We start from the raw sequence: 22,255 nt of genomic DNA, 5'->3' as shown, positions 1-22,255 counted from the left end.
GGGGGGGGGGGGGGGGGGGGGACTTGTCAATTTTAAGTTGTGGATGGCTGCTAGTGTCCTCGCCTGACATCTAATGATCATTTTCAGTAACATGGTTGCAGTTATCCCCACGTGTTCTTGTTCTGACAATTCAGGTTGTTTTGAGAGTCAGGAGTGATATTGCTGGTCACTGCAAAGTTAATTCCAAGTGGTTACACTTAAATGTTAAGGAAGATGTCGACGTACCCCACAGCCTGCTGGAAAACAACAGTATAATTATTCATAAATCTGGGTCGATACTTTCTTCCAAGTAAGAGGTGTTTTGTCTTTCCAGCATTTATAGAAGGGGAGTGGCCAGCCTGAGGAACATGCTGGACTGTTCATGACCTTTGACCTAATGTATAACAAGTACAGTACTGGTTTTAATATACAGTTGAAAGAATTCCTCAACATCTTAAATGAGCTGACAGAGATGTTGAAACGCATTCTTTCAAATGGAGCACATTTTGCATTTTTACATCCATGAAAGTACAACTTCCTTTATAGGAGAAAAATACTTTGCCTTGTGGGACACTGGTTTGGGTTCATGTCCTCATTTTCTCTTTTCACCTGTAAAATCCATCTGATCACAATCATTGACGGCTGATCCCAGACCCTTGGCTGCAGCGACGTTTCCTCTGGCTCCAGTCGTTCTGGGTGTGAACAGAAAACTTAAGCCCAGCAAAACTCACAGCGAGCCTCCAGGCCAACCACGTCCTTTTGTACCTCTGACTCCCCAACAACCGTCGTTTCACCTCTCTTTACAACACGATGTGCTAGGGTACATGACATCTGTCCCCTTCATATCTCCCCTATGTGTCATGTTATTGTGTTGTAACGTGGATTAATTTATTTTCTGTTGTCCTGTGTATTGTGATTGTCTTGTTTACAAAATAAAAGTGGGGAAAATTTACTGTGTGACCCTGTGAGGAAAAAGGCTCCTGCCCACAATCAGCGTGTGTGTAATAGACTGACTGTCAGGAAACACACACTTCTAGTTGATGACAAGGGTGTTGACACCTAATGAATATATAAATATATATATACATATTTATAGGTATATCTATAGATGTATTTATATTTATGGGTATATTTATAGATGTATTTATATTTATATATTTAATTGATCAGATAAAACTATACACTTCAAACATGTGATCCAGCATCAGATCCGTATTAATCTTTACTTGGAGTGTTAACTGTCCTTTTCCTTGTTCTTGGTTTTCCTCTGTGATGCCATGTCTTTCAGTTTAGAGTCCAGCTTCCTCTGTAGATAGGCTTTCTTATTGGGGTCCATGGATTTGTCTTTCTTCCCACTTCCAGCATACAGAACACCCTCCTTACTTATTCTCATCCGAGCATGAGACTTGGCTTTATCTCCACAGCCGTGAACCTAAAAACACAAAAACGATTACTTGACTTTGTTGTGGTCAAAGTATGCAGACTTTTTTTTTTAAATACCTCCTATAAAGAAGGCTTCCCTGAGTTCTATTCTCATCATACCTCTGGTATGTGGTGACTGAGACAATACTGCCTGTTACAGAATAAGCAAAGCTGGCCCAGAGTTAGAACCGAGGCTTTGCACTTGACAAAACTACACACACTATCAGCCTTCACCACAGCACTGATGAGTGTGTCGAAGTCTTCTTCTGGAGAAGCGGCAGCAGCAATTTCACAGGCGCCTGCCTTGGTTCGCTTCTTTCCTGGAGGGGAAATGACTATTAGCATGACATCAGACAAAGATTTATCAGTAAACAATTCAAAGGACATGTTTGTTAAGCGAACCTTTAGCTGAAGTGGCCTTCTTTGAGGAATTTGCTTGCTCTTTAGAGAGGTTTTGTTGCTTTTTTTGTTCAGCATTCTCTTCCCTTTTCTGTTGCTCCCTCTTCATTCGCTCCATATGTAAACTTTTCAGATCTAAAGGGCGTTCACTCACGGCTGCTTTTGATGGATTTGGGACAATTTCCTGTTCCTGAGCAGCTAATTCTTCTTTTTCTTCTTCTTCCTTTGCTTTTGTTGGTTCAACAGGTCTGGATACAGTGATACACCTGTCTTTCCCCTCACCTTTGCTCTCGTGCAGCAGGCCCAGCTCCTCTGCGATTTGGTGCACCAGCATGCGGTCGTGAGAGTTGAACGATGATGGAAACTGTAGTTCCTTGTGGTTTAAGTCCTTCAGAAAGTTCTCCAGCTGCTCTTTGATCTCAGTGTATCTGTTCTTGTTCTGTTCCTCTTTTGTCAGTGCTGATGTGAAAGACTTTACTTGTGTATCTTCCGTATTATTGTTTTCCTTATTGGATTTCTTCTGGCCTGGCTTTGCCTTCCTGGGAGGCTGATCTCCCTTCTGCTTGGTTGACATGGAGCTGCTGGACGACATATTTGGCTTGACGTCTTTCTGGTCACGGGTGTAGTTCTGTGGTACGATGTCATGGATGTACTCAAACGCTGTCCTGACCTCACCAAACTCGGTCATGTGGTTGACCAGTGACTTTAGGAAAGCATGATTCTGAACAGTTTGGGTGTCACACACAACAGCAATGTGGCGTCTTGCACGTGTTACCGCCACATTTATTCTCCTGTCCTCTGCCAGAAATCCAACTTCACCTAAAAAAAGGAATTAATAGCCTTTAGTGTCGTACTCACTATTTAAACGGATAAACAGTGTAGCAGCCATCAGGAACATCTTAAACATAGGTTGTTACCTTTTCTGTTAGACCGAACCAATGACAACACTACAGCTTCTTTTTCTCTTCCTTGAAACCCATCGACAGACTTTATTTCCATCCCTGGATGCTTCACTGAGAGTTTCTGACGCAGAAGATCAACCTTCACAGGGACACACAGTTTTTTTGTATTCTTAATATCACTGCAATGTACAAAAAATTATTAAAAAGTAGTTTCTTAGACTTAGGGACTTGCCTGTAAATTGTACGGTGCAATAACTGCTATGTCTTTAGCTTTAACTCCAGCGTCAGTCAAGGAGTTAATGTGCAGCACAACAATGTCGACCTCACCTGAGGAAACAGGAAACACACCGTTACATCCCACACTGCACAAATTGTTATCTTTCTATATCAAAAAAGCTCGCTAACCTGTCCTGGTTTTCACTCTTTATTTCCTTTTTATTCATTTTATTTAATGAAGGTAGTTTTCACCTCTTTTTTCACACTTTTTAGCACTGTTTTTTTTTCTAATCCTGCCTGTTTAAGGAAACCTCACTGCCTGTATTTAACACACACACACACACACACACACACACACACACACACACACACAGACACACACACTTGGAAGATGTCCCTATCCACACAACCCCAACTCTGTTGAATAAAACCCTTTTCCCAAATCTCTGGAATGGCTATAATGTACCATTTTCAATTATGAATCAATACGTATATAAAAATGAATAACCTTGATTGCCTTTGGACTGCTCATCCACCATCTCCATTTCAGTCAGACCACATCCTGCTGTGTCGATGAGAAGAAGCGGCGTGCTGGTCTCCTCCACACAGCTGACTCCTGGTAAATCTCTAATTTGCACCACAACATAGAGGATATTTAAGAAGTTTTTCAGAAGAGTGGTAGAATTCTGAACCGCTAAACTGATGCTCACTTCAACAAGTGTTTCTCCACTGAGCTGTGGGCTGTCAGTCTTCCTTGGTACATCTCTCTGGAAGCCCAGTCCATGATGGCACTGTTCATGCGGTACTGTACTGTTAGCATTCGCACCACTGAGTCTCTGTACATCTGGATAACTCTCTCCATCAGACTTAGAGACAAACCCTTTGAAGCAGCCCTGAGGGAGGCATGGAAGAACAATATGAACCAATGTATAAATCATGATCAAATTCATGGAAATGTTTGAAGGTCTGATCACAGGACACATATCTGACCTTAAATTTTAATATGCATGCATAATTGGAGGATAAGCAGCTTTTACGTTTGTGAAATGATCGTAGGTGATAATTGCTTGTAGTCTCCAGCCAGAATGCATTTGCGTGCTCGGAGCAGAGCGATCCAGCAGCTGCTCTCCAGAGCCTGAGCACACTCATCTATCACCACCCAATCAAAATGCTCCGCTGGCAGGAACTTCAGAGGGCCGTCATCACATGCACCTGCGGACACAAATGAAGGGTCTCCAGGGGTCTTTTATCATCGTGGCTGAGTCTAATGTTCTTTACGTGACGCTTTCACTGACCTGTGTTGGTGGATAAGACAACATCAGCACCTTTAAGGATCTGGGTGATAGCTACTGCTTCCCTGGTTTTCAGCTCTTTTCTGAGCTCTCCAATTTCCCTTCTTTGGTTCACCCGCTCTCCTTTGTTGTGCATCTTCTTCATTCCCAACTTGGAAAATAACACATATACCTTTTCACCAATCTTTCTTAATGATAGGACACACATGCTAGAAGGACAACATATTAAGAAAACCTACAAAAGCTTTATCGATGTCTTTGCGGATGTCAGCGATGATGTTGGCGTTGTCGCTCTTAGCGAGGATGGCGTCCAGTGAATGTTTCTGTATAGACTCCAGCAGTCTGGCAGGATGGCCCAGCCTGAGAACCTTGACTTTACACTGAGCTAATCTCTCCACCAGGTTGTCCACAGCCACATTAGAGGGGGCACAGCACAAGATCTACAAACACACGCAACACAAACATTCAAATGATTTGGAGCAAATTAACATAAATTTAAATTTTACAGAGAAATTACTTTACACACAAAAACTGAAATTTTAGACCTTTTGTCCTTGTTTGACAGCTTGAAGAATGATCTCCACCACTGTGACGGTTTTCCCGGTGCCTGGCGGTCCATGAATCACAGCCAGTTCTCTTTGGGACAGAGCAAAAGACACAGCTTCCCTCTGGGAATCATCCAGGTTTGAGTTGAAGAATTTCACTTCATCTGATGGAAAATAACAGAAACATACAAAGACTTAGATATATTACTTTTTAAGGGGTAATAATCAGTGTTAACATTTTTATTGATGTTATTGTAGTGTCTTTGATGATATTTGCTTCACAAAGTGTCACTTACTTGGCTGTGACTGAGAAGAAGGTTTAGCTTCACCAAAGAGAACACTGATCAGACATGCAGCTGGTCCATTACTGTATCCATTTAGGACATTGAGAGCTCTGAAAAAAAGTATAAACATGATGCTCAGCAGGTGAGTGAAGACTTGATATTAAATGAGAATTAAAAGACGACATTAAAGACTCACTTTTTCATTCGTTTGTAAGTCACATCATTTGCCAACTTTAAGAGGCTGTAAAGAGCTTCAGTATCAAAACTGAGCCCATCTTTTAAATCGTCAAAGGCCACACTTATTGACGACTGGGTGACTTTTGTCACAATTCCTGTGGTGATCTGAGAGGCTGCGCTGCATCCGCCAACATCATATAAACCGACTATATCCCCTGTAGCACAAGACAGGAACATCAGATTAAATAAAATATGACCATAAAAGTAAGAGGCAGAGACAGAGCAGGTTTTATCCTTTTATCTTACCAGGTCCAAAGCTGTTGCTTGGAAGACATGAGAAGCCCAGATGCTTTCTTGGCTCGAAGATGACAACTGTGCGACCATACAGGCCTGTGGACTGACTTCCTATCTGCAGTTTCAGCAGACATACGCCTTTGTTTTGCAGATCCTTCAGAGAAACGTTCTCCTGCCATACTCTGAGAGCACAAAACAAGACATTTCCTTTGTTCAACCTTTTCCCCCCCACAGAGAACAGCTGAAGAGCTACCTCAATAGAAAAATATAGGTAATATTGTATCTTTCAGCAAGAGTAACCTGAGTTGAAAGTAACCAAAGGTAAGTTAATTCATCGTTGGGAAGGACTGCATAGACGAATATTGACTTTGTGGGTAATGGAGGACGTTTATCAAACTAGAAAAATAATAGATGGATTTCTAGTTCTGCCAGCTTATGACAAATCTGTAATATTACAGCCTGAATGACATTTCATTTTGAATATTAAAGGTTGCATTATGAGAAGGGTATGATCTAGTATTTACAGAGCTGGCCCCATATTAGAGACGTCAGGATAGCTTCCTTAATTTATTGTCGACTATCAACCAGGAGTACATCCATAAGAGGGTTGGAAATTTGTTCACACATACCTGGTTTCATCTATATCAGCCTCCCTCTCCTCTTGTAGCAGCTCGAGTGTCTTTGAGACGAACTGTTCAACTGCCATCACTCACTGGAAAAGCAATCGAAAGATTACAACAGCACATAGACCAAAACATGCTACTGTCGCTAAGCTAGCTTAGCTCACCCTTAACGGACCGGTCTTTATCTTCAGTTTATGAATTCCTCTCGCACTAAATTTTCAACTGATTCTGATTGTCTTCATGAAAAAAAACGGTCATTTGATTTTCCAGCAATGCTGACATGTTAGCTTTCCTACCAGCCACACTGTCACATAGCCTCGTAGTTATGTAGCTAACGTTGCACTCAGCAAGCGATGACTCACCCTGTTTCGTGAGCCTTTTGACAGAAGCAGAAGACGTAGAAACTGCGGTGACATACACTGGCGATACGATAAAAAAGGTATCTGGTAATATTTCAGGTGACATTTAACCGGGGTTGTCTGCTGCTCAACATGCTTGTGCCTTTCTGCGAAGTAAGAGCGAGGAAGCTTTTATTTTGAAAAGTACACAACACGGAAGTTACGCAACTTGCCGCGACGTTGCAGGCCTATTCTATGTTAAGGTCATCAGTCACTCTGTTAAACTGAACGTATCAGTACAACCTCCATTTACCAAGCATTTTTTGCAGTCATTTTTAATTAATTGTTTTTATTTACATTTCATTATGTTCATGTGTTTTTTTTATATAATTTATTTTGTGATCATCCAAGTGTTTCTTTCTCTATATAGAAAAAATATTCATAATATGCATTATATATAATGTTCAACGTGACCTGTGTGACAAGTAAGAACCTGTTATTAATGGGTTATCTATGTATATCTGCTCTCAAAGATCTGGTGAAAGGTGAAAGATACTACAGAACATGCTCTCTATTTCAGTTACTGCCTCTAAAAATATAGCTGTACCTTGTGGCTTTGCTCTCCCGGATGAAGACTGTAGTTTCAGGGGGCTGAGGGCATCTGCTCCCACAGATGAGCCTCCAGTTGGGAGAGATTAAGTCTTTCAAATATGGAAGACATTCCCTGGTTTTGGTGAAGGCAAGTGATTCATATCACCTTCACACTGATCCAACCTCTCTGTCATTCTGGATGAGATTACTCCCATCAGCAGAAAGATGTTTCCACATGGGATAGGGAACACTTTGTAGTGTTGGCGCTTGAACATGGACCCAGAAAAGTTATGGAAATATCTCCAGGGTCTGCATTCACTATATTTTCACCCTCATTAATTCCAGAACCTCCTGTCCCTTTTGAGCTCCACCATGCAGAACTATCCATAGTTCCACACAAGATATTGCTTTAATCTGTTGGTATTTGTTTGTTCTCACCTTAGATCAGAGTTTACCGTGTGTTTGAAAGATGATGTCATGACATCACAATTGTTTTTTTGAGGGCAATCACGTTCTTCTGTACTTATTTTAAACAAGTGTGATGTCAAACCTTGAGTCCTTATATAATGAAGTAACCTTTCCCTCAATTCTAACAGAGATTTTTTTCAAGTAGTCCTAGAGGGTGTCATTGGAGAAGTTTTCCAAAAAGCTGATAGCATACTCAAAACTGTTTATATGATTTTAAAAGAAAACTTAAAAAAACCCAACAGGATTATATTTCTATGTGAATGCATATTTAAACAGTCATCCAGGCTTTTTTGAGTGTCTGCGCATGCGTGAAAGGGCGGGGTGGGGGCCCCGGGCACCCCTGTACAGCCGGTGGTCCTCCTTTGCTGGCAGAAGCGGTTTTGGGGACCTACGAACTGCACGCAGGGGAGCTGCGGTTCGCTGTGCTGGAAAATGAGACTAAATTGCTGATAAATGGCGAAATTTAAGATGAAAACCTACCTTTGGCTGCTGTTTGTTTTGTTTTTACCGTTATCAGGTAAGCGTCCTGTTATTAGTGATGTTATCGCGGGACTGATAACCTGATTTATACTGCGTACGGAGGGACTTTTGCTTTAAACAATAGCTGCTGTTGACTGTTTCGTTGGCTAGTTTTTAAAAGGGGAGAGAATAATCCATAATAATGAACTTTACCAAGTGTTCTCTAGTAACATCGCTGTAACGCTCGGCCAATGATAAGTTCATGTTTGGATGCTCACCGACTCAAAACGCAATGATACAAATGCTGTTAGTGTTTCTTGTGTTTTATGTTGACATCATCAAGTATGGTTAACAATCTTAATTAAGCAGCTTTGATATTTCTAAATGTAGCTGCTGCATTAGAATGAGTTTTAGTCAACGACAGTATCACATGTAGTGTATTTTTTTTTTTTTTTTAGCTTTTCCTGCAATAACGGCATCATATTTCAGATTTACATGATACTGGCTGCTGATCAGGCTTTACTTTCATAGTCTAAATCGACTCCCTCCTAATGCCTCTGTTGTTTTCTTGCAGGTGTTTTCTGTTTCAGTGAGTTGTCCTTCATCACCGAGCCCAGTGATGTGACTGTACTACCAAAGGACCCCGTGGTCTTGGACTGTCAAGCTCATGGGCACCCTCCAGTCACCATCATGTGGCTTAAGAATGGAGTTCGCTTGGTGGAAAGTGAGCACATACAGTTTCTGCCCAACGGCTCCTTGTACATACCAAAGATAAAGCATAGCAAGGAAGATTCAGATGAGGGATTCTACCAGTGCCTCTCCCAGAACAAATACGGGGCCATCCTAAGCCAAAGATCACGTCTGACTATCGCAAGTAAGTATGGAGCTCTTCTCAGGTGTAGTCTTAACTGGTGATATCCAGTTTGTGGTGTTAACATGCAGCCTCGAAAATGGCAAGTTCATGGGTTATTAACCTGGAGATGGGAAGCAGATGTACTGCACCCTTCTCTTTTTGCTTTATTAAGGAAAAGCCTCTTAAGTCTGAGTTTCCATGTCATTGGAAGTTGTTCGGACCTCAGCATGCCTGAGTTTAAAGCTGGCATCCCAGTTATAGGATCGTTTTAAGAGACAGTTAAGTGTAGATGGAGTCAATCTAAAAGCTCATAAATACACCATAAACAGGCAACCTTGAGTCTGAGTGCTCTATCTTTTTCTGTTTCAAAGGAATGTACCACTAGCATTTTAATGAAAATACACAGGAAAGATTAGCAAACATTTAGAAATTAGCCATCTCTCTTTTCAGGATGTTGGAGTGCATTGTTACTGCAGACTGTGGCTCTGTGTTATTGCTGAATGGTCTGCTACACAGAGGAATCTCTGAAAGGCAATTTGGCTTTTAGCCTTTGTTTGGAGTTCCCCTGGCCGCCCCAGAAGAAAAGGCTAGGTTTTCAGGGCATTTGTTTGTCCACATATCAGTGGACAGGACAGCTGTGTCTATTCATCTGGCCTGATCTACCATGGACACTTCACTGGTCTTAGGAAGCATATCCCATGACTGCTGTCATGGATACTAGCATGGCCTTCTGCATTATAGGGATGTTGATATTGACATTGACACTGAGGATGGAGGGTTTGGGGCAAATTTTTTTGTGATAGTTAAGACTATGAGGAAGTATGATGAAGCAGATGTCACTGCTGAACAGGAAGAGATGTAAAGTACACAACTTCAAAAGTATATAACTGGGGAGTGACAAGCAGGAAACACAAACTTCCATTGGATGATCTGATTGTTTTTAGTTACAGAGACTAAAATTTCTAGCGCGGCATCAAAAAATGCCACATAAACCCCTTAAAGTTCGAGTTTCAGCTAGCACCCAGTCTTTGTTGGTGGAAGGGTTAAAGGTTTTGGTCATCAGTAGGCGGAGAGTGGAGGATGGGCCTCCTCTCTGTGCTCTCCTTCTGTCCAGAGGTCCTGGGGGTCAGGGGTCAGCAGGGAAAGGCTTTGTGATGTCACGGGGCTGCTGTGGTTGGGCCAGCCTGCTGTTCTTTCTCCCAGCACACAATCCGTTTCACTGGATTGGCCCCTCTGTTGCCCTGTCAAGCAGATCCCTTTTGTTAGAAAAGGACAGTTTCTCATGTGAGTGAACAGAGCTGATACTCCACAGGAAATATGTTGCTGTTTTCAAAACATGTTGACATCCATCAGTTATTTTATTGATTATCACCTTCAGCCCAGATGTACAGAAAGGTTCAGATCATCTTTTACAATGATCAAAACAAAATGAGTGAATGTGTTATTCTATTCTTATGTATTACAGGTACGTCTGTAAGATGCAGTCACCACAAAAATCAAAAGGTTCTCTGTTGCAGACTGATGTTAAACTGACTTAGATTAGGCTGGCAGTTTGGGATAAAATTGAATGAACAGGGGGTTGAAGTGAACTTTGACCTTTTTAGGGAAACCTTTGTGCTGTTTGACCTAGACATTGATTTGGTCTTTACAACAGAGGTGACCACATTAGCAGAGCCGCCATCAGCTGTAGTGAAGATGGTGTGTTATCTTTTAGAGGAGAGCAGCAGCACTTTGGTTTTTAATTTTTTTTTTTTTTTTTTTTTTTTACCAGGGTGCTTCTCTTGAAGTTCACCATTTATGGCCACGTTTTATTGTGATTCTAGACTGGAAGACTTTAATGAAACAATAAATGTTCTTATTTATGACATTTGTTGTCGACCCAACTACCAATTAATAGAAATAATTCACAAATGTATCATAAAGGAGCATCATTTCACCTCCAAATGCACTTGATGTAAACAGTTCACCTGTCCGTGTATTTGTGTAGATGAGATTAGGTCTTACATTGAAGGATTACACTTTAATTTGGATTTTACAAAGCTCGGGGTTTGAAGTGAAGTTTTAGTGCGGGGACAGGGTATTGATTTTCTTTAACATGATATTGACTTCCTTCCTGTGAGTGGGGTGAGGGGATTGGGGGGGGGTGGGGGTTGGTGTTATCACCTTAATGACTAAAGGTGATTGGTCATATTTTAAAGAGGGGGAGCATCATATAAATGCAGAGTAGGGGTGGCTTATTTGCTGAGATTGTGTTCAGGTCTTTTGCGTCCGAATGCGACTCATTAAGTTTGCAGGTGTTTTTAAACTATTATTCGGCAAGCGTGTCTACACATCACCAATCTGAGCATTTAGCGGAATTTTCGTGGTACTGAAATAGCATTTATCCAGTTGTTACTTGACTTCATCCAGAAATAACTTTATTATCATATTCAAGTGTTATATTTGACTCCTCTTAGTGATTAGTTGCTATTTCTCTAATGCAAATTGAATTGATTCGATTTTATCCATAACAGTGTGTCATTCTTCCATTGATCCATTGATTGGGCCAGCTGGTCAGCGTGTGGCCTGATAGCTCATCTACACAAAAGCAAGATTATGGTGTCAAACAAAGATCAATTCATACAATCACATAACATCCATCAAAGTCAGGGATTCACATGCATAATGCTTATTATTTTTGCCGTAGAGAAGAAAACACGGCTAAAGGTATCCATGTTGTTAATCGTGAAAATATCTAATTATTCACAATTAAACAGTTAAATTTAATAAGTTGGTGCTTGCAGCTAGTTGAGCCTTTGATTTAGGATGTGAATGTGTCCTCCAGGTATCTCAGAGTTTGTGGTACACCCGGTGCCTATGGAGGTGACTGAGGGCTCAGTGGCACGTTTCTCCTGTGCAGTCGCCTCCAGCCCTCCTGCCACCATCACATGGGAGCTCAACCAAAGTACATTACCTCTACAGACCGACAGGTACCTGCTGTACCCCATCATACAGTCCTCCTTCTGTCATGTGTTGGTGCCTTTGATAATATTGTTCTTATTTTCTCCTGTTTGACCCCAATGTTTCTGTCATGTTTCGGTAGAATCACGGTTTTGCCAAATGGAGTCCTTCAGATCTACAATGTCCAACTGGAAGATGCTGGACAGTATCGATGTGTGGCAACAAACATCGGGAGCCGTTTGAAGAGCAGAGAGGGAGCACTCACAGTCAACCAAGGTGCAGAGATGGCATTCATTGGATTTTAGGAATAGGCCTCATACATTATCACTCAATCAACATTGAATTTATTGTCAATATTTTCCGTTTTTTATTCTGAAGCTGTGGGCCCTGAACCACGGCAGAGGCCCAGAATCATTGCTGGACCCCAGAACGTCACAGTGTCCCTCCACCAGACTGTGGTGCTTGAGTGTGTGGCCACTGGCAACCCCTGGCCCATCATCTCCTGGAGCCGTGCTGATAGCAAACCCATTGATGTTTATAATGCCAAAGTGTTGGGCAATGGGAACCTGGTTATCACTGATGTCAGCTCCAAGCACACTGGAGTCTACCTCTGCAGGGCCACCACGCCTGGGACCCGCAACTACACGATTGCTGCTGCCAACATCACAGTGCTAGGTAAATTCAAAGCCAGAGAAGAAGGTGGTTATGCAGGACTTAATCACATTAAGATAAATATTAAACTTTCTCTGAAGCATGATAAAAGAAGATAAAGCAGATACTGTGCTGCACAGCAATGCTGATTTAACAGTTTTCTGTTCCATGTTTCAGTACCACCATCTATTGTTGAGAGACCTGAGAGCCAGACTCGTCCAAGGGCAGGCACGGCCCGATTTATGTGCCAAGCCGATGGAGTGCCGCCACCCCGCATCAGCTGGCTAAAGAATGGCCAAGAGGTTCACTTGAATGGCCGAATTAAGATGTACAACAGGTATTAATAATGCAGTAGAGATTGCATATAATTACTAGTAATAACCACTGAAATGGGCTCAAATCAACTAGTCAAGGTCCCTTTTCTATGGTTTGTGAGGATGAATGTTGTGTTTTTTTGTATCCTTTCCCAGTAAATTGGTGATTACCCAGATCATCCCAGAGGACGATGCCATCTATCAGTGCGTGGCAGAGAGCCAGCAGGGCTCTGTGCTGTCCCTGGCTCGCCTGATTGTTGTAATGTCTGAGGACAGACCCAGTGCACCCAGAAACATCCATGCTGAGACCATCTCAAGCTCCGCCATCTTACTGGCCTGGGAGAGACCCCTTTACAATGCAGACAAAGTGATTGCCTACTCCATCCATTACATGAAGGCTGAAGGTGAGGCCAAGAGAAAAATGATGTCTCAGGTATTTCAGGTATCAACAGCTTTAGTTAAAAAACTACAGTTCTGCACTGGGAAAGGTGAATATGTAAAAAAAAAAAAAAAAAAAAAGGTTCACGACAACAAGCTGCCTAATATGTGATCAGCTTTTCTTGGTGAAAGGCAAGCTGTTGTTGCTGCACAGAGCAGAGGTCAAGGAGGACTTTGAATGGCAACTTCACTGAAATAACAGCAGGCTTAGCCAGCCCATTGTCCACTCCCCATCCCATTCTTCGTGTTGTTAAAGAGACAGGGTAGCTTTTTTTAAAAGCCTCATAGTCGTGCAAGCTAGTAATTTAAGGAGATACTGAGCTACAACCTTTAAACTGACAGTTTGGTAACTCTATACCTTTGGTAACGCTAGTTAGTCAAGTCTGTGTTTGTAGTAAACACATTTCAGAAGTATGATTTGTTCAGCGGCCTGGAGGCAGGTATGTGACTGTGCCTCAAATTTCAAATGTTTATAGAAAAGATCAGTGACATCCAGAAACTACAAGCGGCGAGCTTCCCAAAACACTAAATGTTTACACAGTACATGTTTGACCGCCTGTCAAAGAAGTTTCCTCCTCTCTGTATAATTCTATATCCTAATCCATTCTCTGCTCTGCATCACAACAGGTCTCAACAATGAAGAATACCAAGTTGTTATTGGGAACGACACAACCAGTTATATCATCGATGACCTTGAGCCAGCACGAAACTACAGTTTCTACATCGTGGCGTATATGCCAATGGGAGCCAGTCGTATGTCTGATCAAGTCAGTCAACATACCCTGGAGGATGGTAAGCTCTGAGACTCCCAGCATTCCTTGCAATAAATCACTCTGGCAGTTAAACTAACCTACATGCAAGTGATTTGTGTACAGAGCACATTTAAGTGGAAATGAGGTGGAAGGGTGGAGTCGTGACATTTCTGAAGTTTTCTTATATTTTGTACTTTGACAAGAAAAGGCATATTTTACCAGCATGTCAATATTCTGAGGAAATCACCTGATATGCTTTAACTACTATGTGTCTGTTATTTTTGTAGTACCTCTGCGTACACCAGAGCTAAGTCTGACCAGCCGCAGCTCAACAGACATCCAGGTGAATTGGCAGCCGCTGCCCACCAAGGTGAGCCGTGGTCGGGTGTCTGCATACAGACTTTCCTATCGCACAGCTGCAGACAGCACAGTCATCTCAGTTGAGCTCCCTCAGAACAGTACTGAATATCTCCTGGAGGCCCTGGAGCCAGACACTATCTACCTGCTCCGCATGGCTGCAGCCACCCGTGTGGGCTGGTGTGAACCATCAGCATGGACATCCCACCGTACACCCAAGACCTCCAGCAGCAAAGGTAAACATGCAGACGGTGACAGTGTTCTACACGTTTTTGTTCATTAACTTTATTTTTGCATCAGTGGAAGTTTTTGTACATGATTGAAATAATTCTTGAGATCAAAAGTAGGCATCCTCAGTGAGATAATCAAACAAGTACCCTCTGTGGAATGTTTTGGCTTTGGTTTCCCTCTAAGAGAACCATTAGGGTCTCCTGCCGAGTGGCCAGCTTATGACAAGAGTTTGCTCTTGTAACATTGTCCCACAGTCTTTGTGTTGGTTACCCGGGAACCTTTGCCCTTCGCTGTCAGTGATGTAAGAGCCTCCTCAGTCACGGGTCATAAAGAGAGGGCCTCAGGCGTCTACGTGGGGGAAAGAATAGCCTCTTTTCACGTCCGGGTGTTGGTGGAGCCAGTTAATCCACCAACCCTAGATTTCTTAGTTATGTGGAGAGCTACAGAACAGACAGTTTTTGATTTGGGAAATGTGAGTGAATGATCAGGCTGCCACGTGCTTACATGAATCCAGGTTCTTCCAATACACGGCCTAAACTGTAGAGAAAGCACTGCCTCTGTGAGATAACTCTTCACTTTCTATAGCTAGCATCCCGCTGTTGTTCTGTGTTCTTCAAAGGTTTTGTATCCCTTTGTGCTCAGTAATATTCTATATATGAATGTGTATTGATCTAATCCCTGCTGTCTCTGCCCTTTCAGTGCCCTCAGCTCCTATTCTTCAACTTGAGCCGCTTAACTGCACCTCCATTGTAGCACGCTGGCAAACCTCCTCAGATTCTGTGGCTGCCCAGGGTTACCGACTGTGTTACCATGAGGAAAGTCAACCAGAGCAGCCCACCATCCAGCTGCAGGCTGAAACCTATACTTACACCATCAGTGGCCTTGGTGAGTTCTGGGCTGATGTTCTTTTTGAGTGTGTCTATACCATTTAGGCCTTTGAAGAGGTGCAGCGACAACAGAGAGTGACCGTCTCTCACTCTTACTGGTCTCTTTAGTGTTTAATTCAGTTCCATTCATTGGGCAGTTGGATGCTATATTTGCATTTTCACCCTCTGTCCTGATCAATACGGGCTGACCTCTGTTGCCTAACCAGCACCCCTCTGTAGCCCGGCTGCTGTATTGAGTGAGATCAGGCTCTCAGGGTTAGAGTTCATGGTCCAGATGTCCCTCCCACCTCCACTCCCCAACCCTGCCTGGCATAATTACCCCTGGCCATTGTATTGCTGTCCACGGCCAGACCTGCCCTGCCAGACCCTGGCCATCCCCCCTTTATCTGGACACTGGAATACACAAACAAAGACCCCTGGGATTGGCCAGAGCTGGACCACACCACTGACCTCTGGCTGTGAGACAGCAGTCTTAGATTAGTACCCTGCCCCCACCGCTTGTCTTTGCTGTCCATGTAAATAACCCACAACAATCTGCATGCAGCATGAAACACCATCAAAACTGTTAATATCAGTTTGCGTGTGTCTTCCTGCATAATTCTTTTTTCCTTTTTTTTCTTTTGAAAATAGAATTTGGAAAACTGATTCTAATTTAACTGAATCTATTATAATTTTCTATATATACTGGGTCCTTTGGTTAAGTTCTATTGTAATAACCACTTACAATCTAAATCTTTACAACTGATGGTTAAGCTGTTATCCTTGGTTCAATATTCTTTAAAGTCCCTGCTGTCAGAGCAACTTCTATGTTGGACTCATGCTTTGCTCCAAGTTGAAGGCTACAACACAAGGGCAGGAAGATGAACGTGAAAGGGGAAACAAAAGGGGCCCAGCTCCTATCCCACACTCCTGCACCCAGATTCCTTCTGTTCTATCTTGGCCTGACCGGGTGACCCCAGTCAAACCCCCCAGTCCCCTGGGCCTAGAATCCCAGCAGCTGAACACAGCCCCTGGCCCAGCCCCCACAACAGGCCTGGACACCCCGCCTTCACTGGTCAATACCCATAGGCTGACCTTTCACACTGGAGACATAAAACAAATCTTAACACTCTTTAAAATGTCCTGATTTAGGAGCTGAAGAAATTGTTGCTATTTAAGTTAAAGGAGAAAATATATTCCCCCAGACCTTAGTCATGTAAAGATGTGTACTCCGTAGCATGTCCTGAGATTAAAACATTTCCAAAGCACCGATTTAATCTCAACCACCCTTCAAAATTAGCAATATGTTTTTATTGTGTGTTTGCAGCACAAATATATGCTAAAAGAGTTATACATTAATATATATTTGTGCTGCAATCAATCTAGTTGCTTTTTTTGTTTGTTTTTTTTTTACAAGGAAAAGACTTATTATTTTGTGCTAATTTTTGCAGGGCTTATTGATCATGTCACCGTATTCAATAAGCCTTGGGGCTGGTTGATCTTTCTCATGCTCTTTTCACACATGACAACACATGATAAATTAGAGGTTGGGGTGACCCTGGAGACCATGTATTGTTCATGCATGGGGGGATGGACAGACTTGACCCTCAAACTTTACCTCCTGCAGCCATTGTTAATGCAATTTTTTTTCTTTTTTGGAAAAATGTGCTGTTGTAACCGCTGCTTTTATATTTTAATTGTAACCTTTTAGACTTTGACTGAAAACTGGACTATTATTCTGGAAAAAATGATGTAGTTGTTCTGACATTGGTTCACCAGCTTTCAGTTTTTGACTTAGCAACACGGTTAGATGATATTTTGTTTTCTTTCCAGATCCGAGGAGGAAATATCACGTCAAGATCCTTGCTGTCAGTCAAGCTGGAGATGGCTATCAGACAGACCAAACAATTAGTACACCTGGATGTGTGTGTAAGTACACTGCGGTATTTAGCCTTACACTTTAAAGTGGATTATGAATGAATAAGTCTTTGTTTGAACATGTACAAATATAATAATAGAATAAATTATAATATAATTTAAAAAGTACTCTCAAAATAAATAGAAGCTACATGTTTACAAAGGATAGATTAGCATTACAACTCTATACTTGAGCTATTCATGGCAATATATGAATAAAATGTGTAAATTGTTTGTGTTATTTAGCGGCGAGAGACCAACTGGCAGCAACCCCTCCACCTCCAGATCACGTGACTGTATTGGCCTACAATTCCTCTGAGGTGTCCTTGCGTTGGAGCCGTCCTGCCTTCACCTCGGGGAAGGCTGTCAGCTACACTGTCCGCTGCACGCCTGTAGTAACGCACAACGCATCTGCCATACGCTACCTACATACGTAAGATGAAACTCACATTTTAATGTTTAGCACAACAGATAAAAACTACATTTGCAAAAGAACCCTTTGGTTTGGTTCAATACCAGCAAGTGTAGTAAGATTTTTTTTCGCCACAGAACTAAGCAAAGTGCGACGATTCAAAAGTTGGATTCAAACACTCGGTATGAGTTTGTGGTGCGTCTTCATGTGGACCAGTTGTCCAGCCCTTGGAGCCCCGTTGTTCACCATCGGACACTTCCAGCAGGTAATACGTTTGAGACAATGTTGACGCCAGTACACACACTCACAACACCATGTTTCTCTGTAAATGTACTTCCTGTTGTTCATTATGTTCATAATTTCCCTACTTGTAGCACCCAGCCAACCCCCTGCAGGAGTGCGAGTAACTCTGATAGAGGAGGACACTGCGTTGGTGTCCTGGAGGGAGCCCACAGAGCCCAATGTAATAGTTACACGCTATACCATCTTGTATGCATCGCAAAAATCCTGGATGGCTGGACACTGGCAAGTAATGCAGAGAGAAGGTGAGTGGATCACGATATCAATTTGTAAAAGGCAGTAGTTCAGAAAGCCAACATCGCCTCAAAGTCCATTGTTAAAATAATCAACCAAAGCCCTTGGCAGCCATCTTGGCAACACCTCCAGGCAGTTGTTTTAGGCCAACAAAACCTGCCTTTTAAAAACTTCTCTATTTTCCTAATCCTTTCCCTCTGGTTTTGTCATCATTTACAGCAAGCCACACGATGGCCCTGCTGGAGAAGCTGGAGCCGGGGAATATCTACCTTGTGAAGATCTCTGCCTCCAACCAGGTTGGAGATGGGCCTTTCTCTCACGTTGTAGAACTGGCTCTGAAGCATGGAAACACCCACCGGAGCAAGAACCCCAGGCACTCTGACAGCTTTCGGGATCGGGATACAACAGGTGAGTAACAGCAGCTATAGCAGCAAACAAAGTTTGCTCCCCATTTTCACTCCCCTGACAACCACCCTACCTCCTCAGCCACCTGTCCCTCTTCCCTCCAGCAGCAACAATATTCTATAATTTAACTGTCTCAAATTCACTGTGTGATGATTTGTCTTCTGACTCATTACGCTGTTTATCTTGCAGTATTCTCCGATGGTCTCTACCACATAGACCAGAGATCCATGACCGGGATCATAGTTGGTGTGAGCATTGCCTTGGCATGCATCATAATGTGTGCCTTGATCCTCATCAGTAAGGGAAGACCGAGGTACAGTTAATGTTCCATCACAGCTGCATTTTAAAACATGAAAGATCGACTCTTGTATCAATGACTGACATGTTAATTACTGTGTGACTTTTAGAAAATCCTCCAGTCACAAGGTCATGGCTGTGGTGAGCGGTGAAGGTCCCCGTGGTGGTTTGCCCCGAGAGCGGCACGCTGAGAATGCTGAGGCTCTGATACCCATGATAAGTCATCACTTTTTAGATGCCAAGGTGATTCAACTGGTCAGTGAGAGATTGAGGGTTTCACAGTGGAACCAGTGTTTAACATTAAAAAGCAGAATTCTCACACGTTCTCACGTGTTCCAGGGTGGGCCTAATATGGTTATAGATACTGCTGGTCCAGTCAGCATCAGCAAGAATCTAGGCAAGAGGTGGCTGCTCTTCAAGACAGACATCAACAGTCAAACTCAGAGTGATGTATGTCTCCTGAAGTTATTCTGGACAATCAGCTCTCTTATGGATAATATTTTGTTTTAATTTCGATTTGATCTTCTCTTTGCTCTCAGGTTGAGAGGAGGGCCAGCTTGTATGAGGCTGGCAAAACTGTTCTGAGGTATGAGGAGCATTTAGGCTCAGCACCCCTGCCACCGTCATCCCGTGAGATCATTTATGGACCATTTCCCTCGGAGAGCTCTCACACCAGTGAGGGCAGCCAAGAGACAGGAGACTCTGGACACTACTCCAACGAAGAAAGCAATGAGGAGATGAGCAGTCCGTCGACCAGCCAAAGCTCCAGACCGGAATCTTTAGGGCTGGATGATGGCACCGCTGTCACTGAGCTGAAGCAGTCTTTTGAAGTGGAAAACGAGAAGGGCCTGTTCCTCCATCTCCCGGCCGCTGACGCTACCCAACTCTGCTGCACCTCCGATAGCAGATAGCGGTGGGCTGCTAACACCACCTGGCATGGACGTACGCTCCAGCAAACATTTGCCACTTCTACCTCGTTTTCTTCCTGAGTTGAGCCCCTCAGTTATTTCCTGAGGCACAAAGGAACAGGAAGTTAGCTGCTGCGATGGAAGGAATGAGCATTTTCTTCAGATCTACCTCAGGATTTTGTATGAATGTTGGTGATAACATTTTATTTCCATTTTTTTTAACCTTCTACCTGTTTGTCGGTGTTTGGCATTGTCTGTCCTAAACCAAAGCTCACCCATGATGAATGTTAAAAAGAATGTCAGAAATGTACTGCGGTACATTTTCATTATATTTAATTTTTTTTTTCCTCCACTGGAACAGAGGGTATATTTGAGCCCTTTGTTCTGATTTTCTACCTCAGTTCTACATTACTACCTCCTTTTTTCACCACGTGTGCAGTATTATCTCAGACTCAGGGGACAAGGTGAAACCACCTCATTGCTATGTCTTGTTTCTTCTGTTTGAGCTTTCACTTTTAAGAAATTCTCTCAACTTTTATTTTCACAGTTGGAAGAGCTTTTGTTTCACATCGTTTGAATGATGTATGTTGTGGAAAAACAAAGTGCATTAGATAGTGTCAAACTATCGGGGGTTCATCATAACATACGTTTGGCATTTTCAGTGCACTGAACAAAAAGCTTTAACTTGGCCTTAAGATTAAAAAGGGCTTTACATTCTATAGAAGATGAGATCCAAAGACGGGAAGATTTGTACCCCAAAGAGTTTTTGATAAAACAATAGATATTCTAAGGCAACCAAAAATATAGTAGATGTACATTGAAGGTCGTGATTGCCAAAAAAATTTGTTCTGTGCCATTAATGTAAATTTCTCTTCGAATGGTGGTTTGGATGCTTTTCTCAATGTAAATTTTCTTGATGCTTTATTCTGGTGAAAGCTTTAGCACAAGTCTCCGCAGCTTGTGTTCCGTTTGCCTTCTAGACCATTGCTGAACGCAGCGGTGACGCCGATGCTATTATCCAAAGAGTTGTCTGCTTCCTCGGATGGGTACAGCTTTTCCTTCATTCTTGGTACCATGTGGCGGATTTATTATTATTATTGTTATCGACACCAGACCAAACATCCAGTGCCAGAGATAGATGATGATATTTATTGTCTTCCACTGCTCACCAAAAAGAAGAAGAATTCTCCGGAAGATATTTCCTGTCGAGATGTGACAATGAAGGATTCTGACTATCATAATGGAAACCCTACGTGTGAAGCACAACATAATCAACTTTATATCTTTGTAATACAAATAATCCTAACCAAAGAAACTTTAAGTCTCTGATTAAATGATTTTCTTTGGGTTCATTTACATTATTTGCATTTAAATGTGGTATGATTTCCAATGGTTTTGATCGTTAGGAAGGCATTTTTACAACTTTTTTTTTAAGCTTGAGATGTCAACAATTGTTCTGCTGTCTTTATCAGCATAAGAGTTCACCTGAATGATAACAAGGTTACTTTGGACATTTTAATTTGGACTTTTAGCATGTTGTGAACATAAATTAAAAAAAAAAACATTTCCCAGTTTTAATGTGATTTTTACATAAACTAATATTGCTAATTTCAAGTTCAACATTTGTCTGTGTAATAATAAATTAAAAAATGAGTAATATGAATGCCACAGGTAATTTTGCTGACTTAACTCAGGTGCCAAATGTAGATTTAGTGTGTAGGCTTAATTGTTATTATTTAAATTATGGTTTTCTGATTTTTCTGCTTTTGAATACCAAAATACATCTTTTTAATCCAAAGTGAGCAACAGCAGAGTATTTTAAATGTTGAAATGTTGCAACAGACTTTTTTGATATTCTCAAGATGATCCAATACTAGATAATAAAATTGTTCTTGGAAATAACTGTGTTGCAGTGTCTCCTTGAGTAAATCTGTGTGTGTGTGTGTGTGTGTGTGTGTTTGTGTGTGTGTGAGAGAGAGAGAGAGAGAGAGCGCAATATTCCTTTAAATGTTTAAAGGTTTAAATGTAAACTGGCTCAATCATAAAATTAATTTTGGGTCAACTGATTGACAAAAAGGGCTGCACAGTGGTGCAGTGGTCAGCACTCTGGCCTCACAGCAAGAAGGTTTCAGGTTCGAGTCCCGGCTCCAGCACAGGATCTTTCTGTGTGGCGTTTGCATGTTCTCCCCATGTCTGTGTGGGTTCTCTCTGGTACTCCGGTTTCCTCTCACCGTCCAAAGACATGCAATTGGTGACGAGGCTGATTGATACTCTAAATTGACTGTAGGTGTGAATGGTTGTTTGTCTCTCTGTGTTGGCCCTGCAATGGACTGGTGACCTATCCAGGGTGTACCCTGCCTCTTGCCCATTGACACTGGGATAGGCTCCAGC

At 42.2% G+C, this 22,255-nt stretch overlaps 2 protein-coding genes across 5 annotated transcripts; one reads left to right on the top strand and one right to left on the bottom strand.

Moving 5' to 3' along the window:
- Positions 1 to 7: 7 nt before the first annotated feature.
- ighmbp2 (immunoglobulin mu DNA binding protein 2) lies at positions 8 to 6,666 on the bottom strand. 2 transcript variants are annotated; one of them, XM_086209227.1, is made up of 16 exons: positions 6,298 to 6,666; positions 6,140 to 6,222; positions 5,523 to 5,692; positions 5,236 to 5,431; positions 5,052 to 5,149; positions 4,756 to 4,919; positions 4,450 to 4,650; positions 4,214 to 4,361; positions 3,956 to 4,130; positions 3,629 to 3,811; positions 3,427 to 3,545; positions 2,935 to 3,029; positions 2,718 to 2,841; positions 1,804 to 2,619; positions 1,522 to 1,721; positions 8 to 1,411 (listed from the first exon to the last, which is right to left on the bottom strand). In XM_086209227.1, exons 2-16 carry the CDS (start codon positions 6,214 to 6,216, stop codon positions 1,214 to 1,216), a joined length of 2,964 nt encoding a protein of 987 aa, XP_086065353.1. In that variant the 5' UTR covers positions 6,217 to 6,222; positions 6,298 to 6,666; the 3' UTR covers positions 8 to 1,213. The 2 variants fall into 2 exon arrangements, with proteins under 2 accessions (XP_086065353.1, XP_086065352.1); XM_086209226.1 differs by having other exon boundaries at positions 6,496 to 6,666.
- Positions 5,670 to 21,727, top strand: LOC147259039 (protogenin B-like). Of its 3 annotated transcripts, none has more exons than XM_086209225.1 (19): positions 5,670 to 5,831; positions 8,564 to 8,863; positions 11,667 to 11,811; positions 11,925 to 12,058; positions 12,161 to 12,457; positions 12,611 to 12,770; positions 12,904 to 13,151; positions 13,813 to 13,977; positions 14,225 to 14,530; positions 15,225 to 15,410; positions 17,225 to 17,320; positions 17,555 to 17,741; positions 17,858 to 17,985; positions 18,095 to 18,265; positions 18,474 to 18,662; positions 18,849 to 18,972; positions 19,067 to 19,211; positions 19,296 to 19,406; positions 19,496 to 21,727. In XM_086209225.1, exons 2-19 carry the CDS (start codon positions 8,680 to 8,682, stop codon positions 19,865 to 19,867), a joined length of 3,348 nt encoding a protein of 1,115 aa, XP_086065351.1. In that variant the 5' UTR covers positions 5,670 to 5,831; positions 8,564 to 8,679; the 3' UTR covers positions 19,868 to 21,727. The 3 variants fall into 3 exon arrangements, with proteins under 3 accessions (XP_086065351.1, XP_086065350.1, XP_086065349.1); XM_086209224.1 differs by lacking the exon at positions 5,670 to 5,831 and adding an exon at positions 7,868 to 8,047 and having other exon boundaries at positions 19,067 to 19,199; XM_086209223.1 differs by lacking the exon at positions 5,670 to 5,831 and adding an exon at positions 7,868 to 8,047.
- Positions 21,728 to 22,255: the final 528 nt, after the last annotated feature.

Source organism: Aulostomus chinensis, chromosome 7, assembly GCF_037954235.1.
Source record: "Aulostomus chinensis isolate RoL2024-O1b breed Wild chromosome 7, RoL_Achi_v1.0, whole genome shotgun sequence".
Classification (NCBI taxonomy): domain Eukaryota; kingdom Metazoa; phylum Chordata; class Actinopteri; order Syngnathiformes; family Aulostomidae; genus Aulostomus; species Aulostomus chinensis.
The sequence above is the reverse complement of the archived record's forward strand: the minus strand, read 5'-3'. Positions and strand labels throughout refer to the sequence as shown.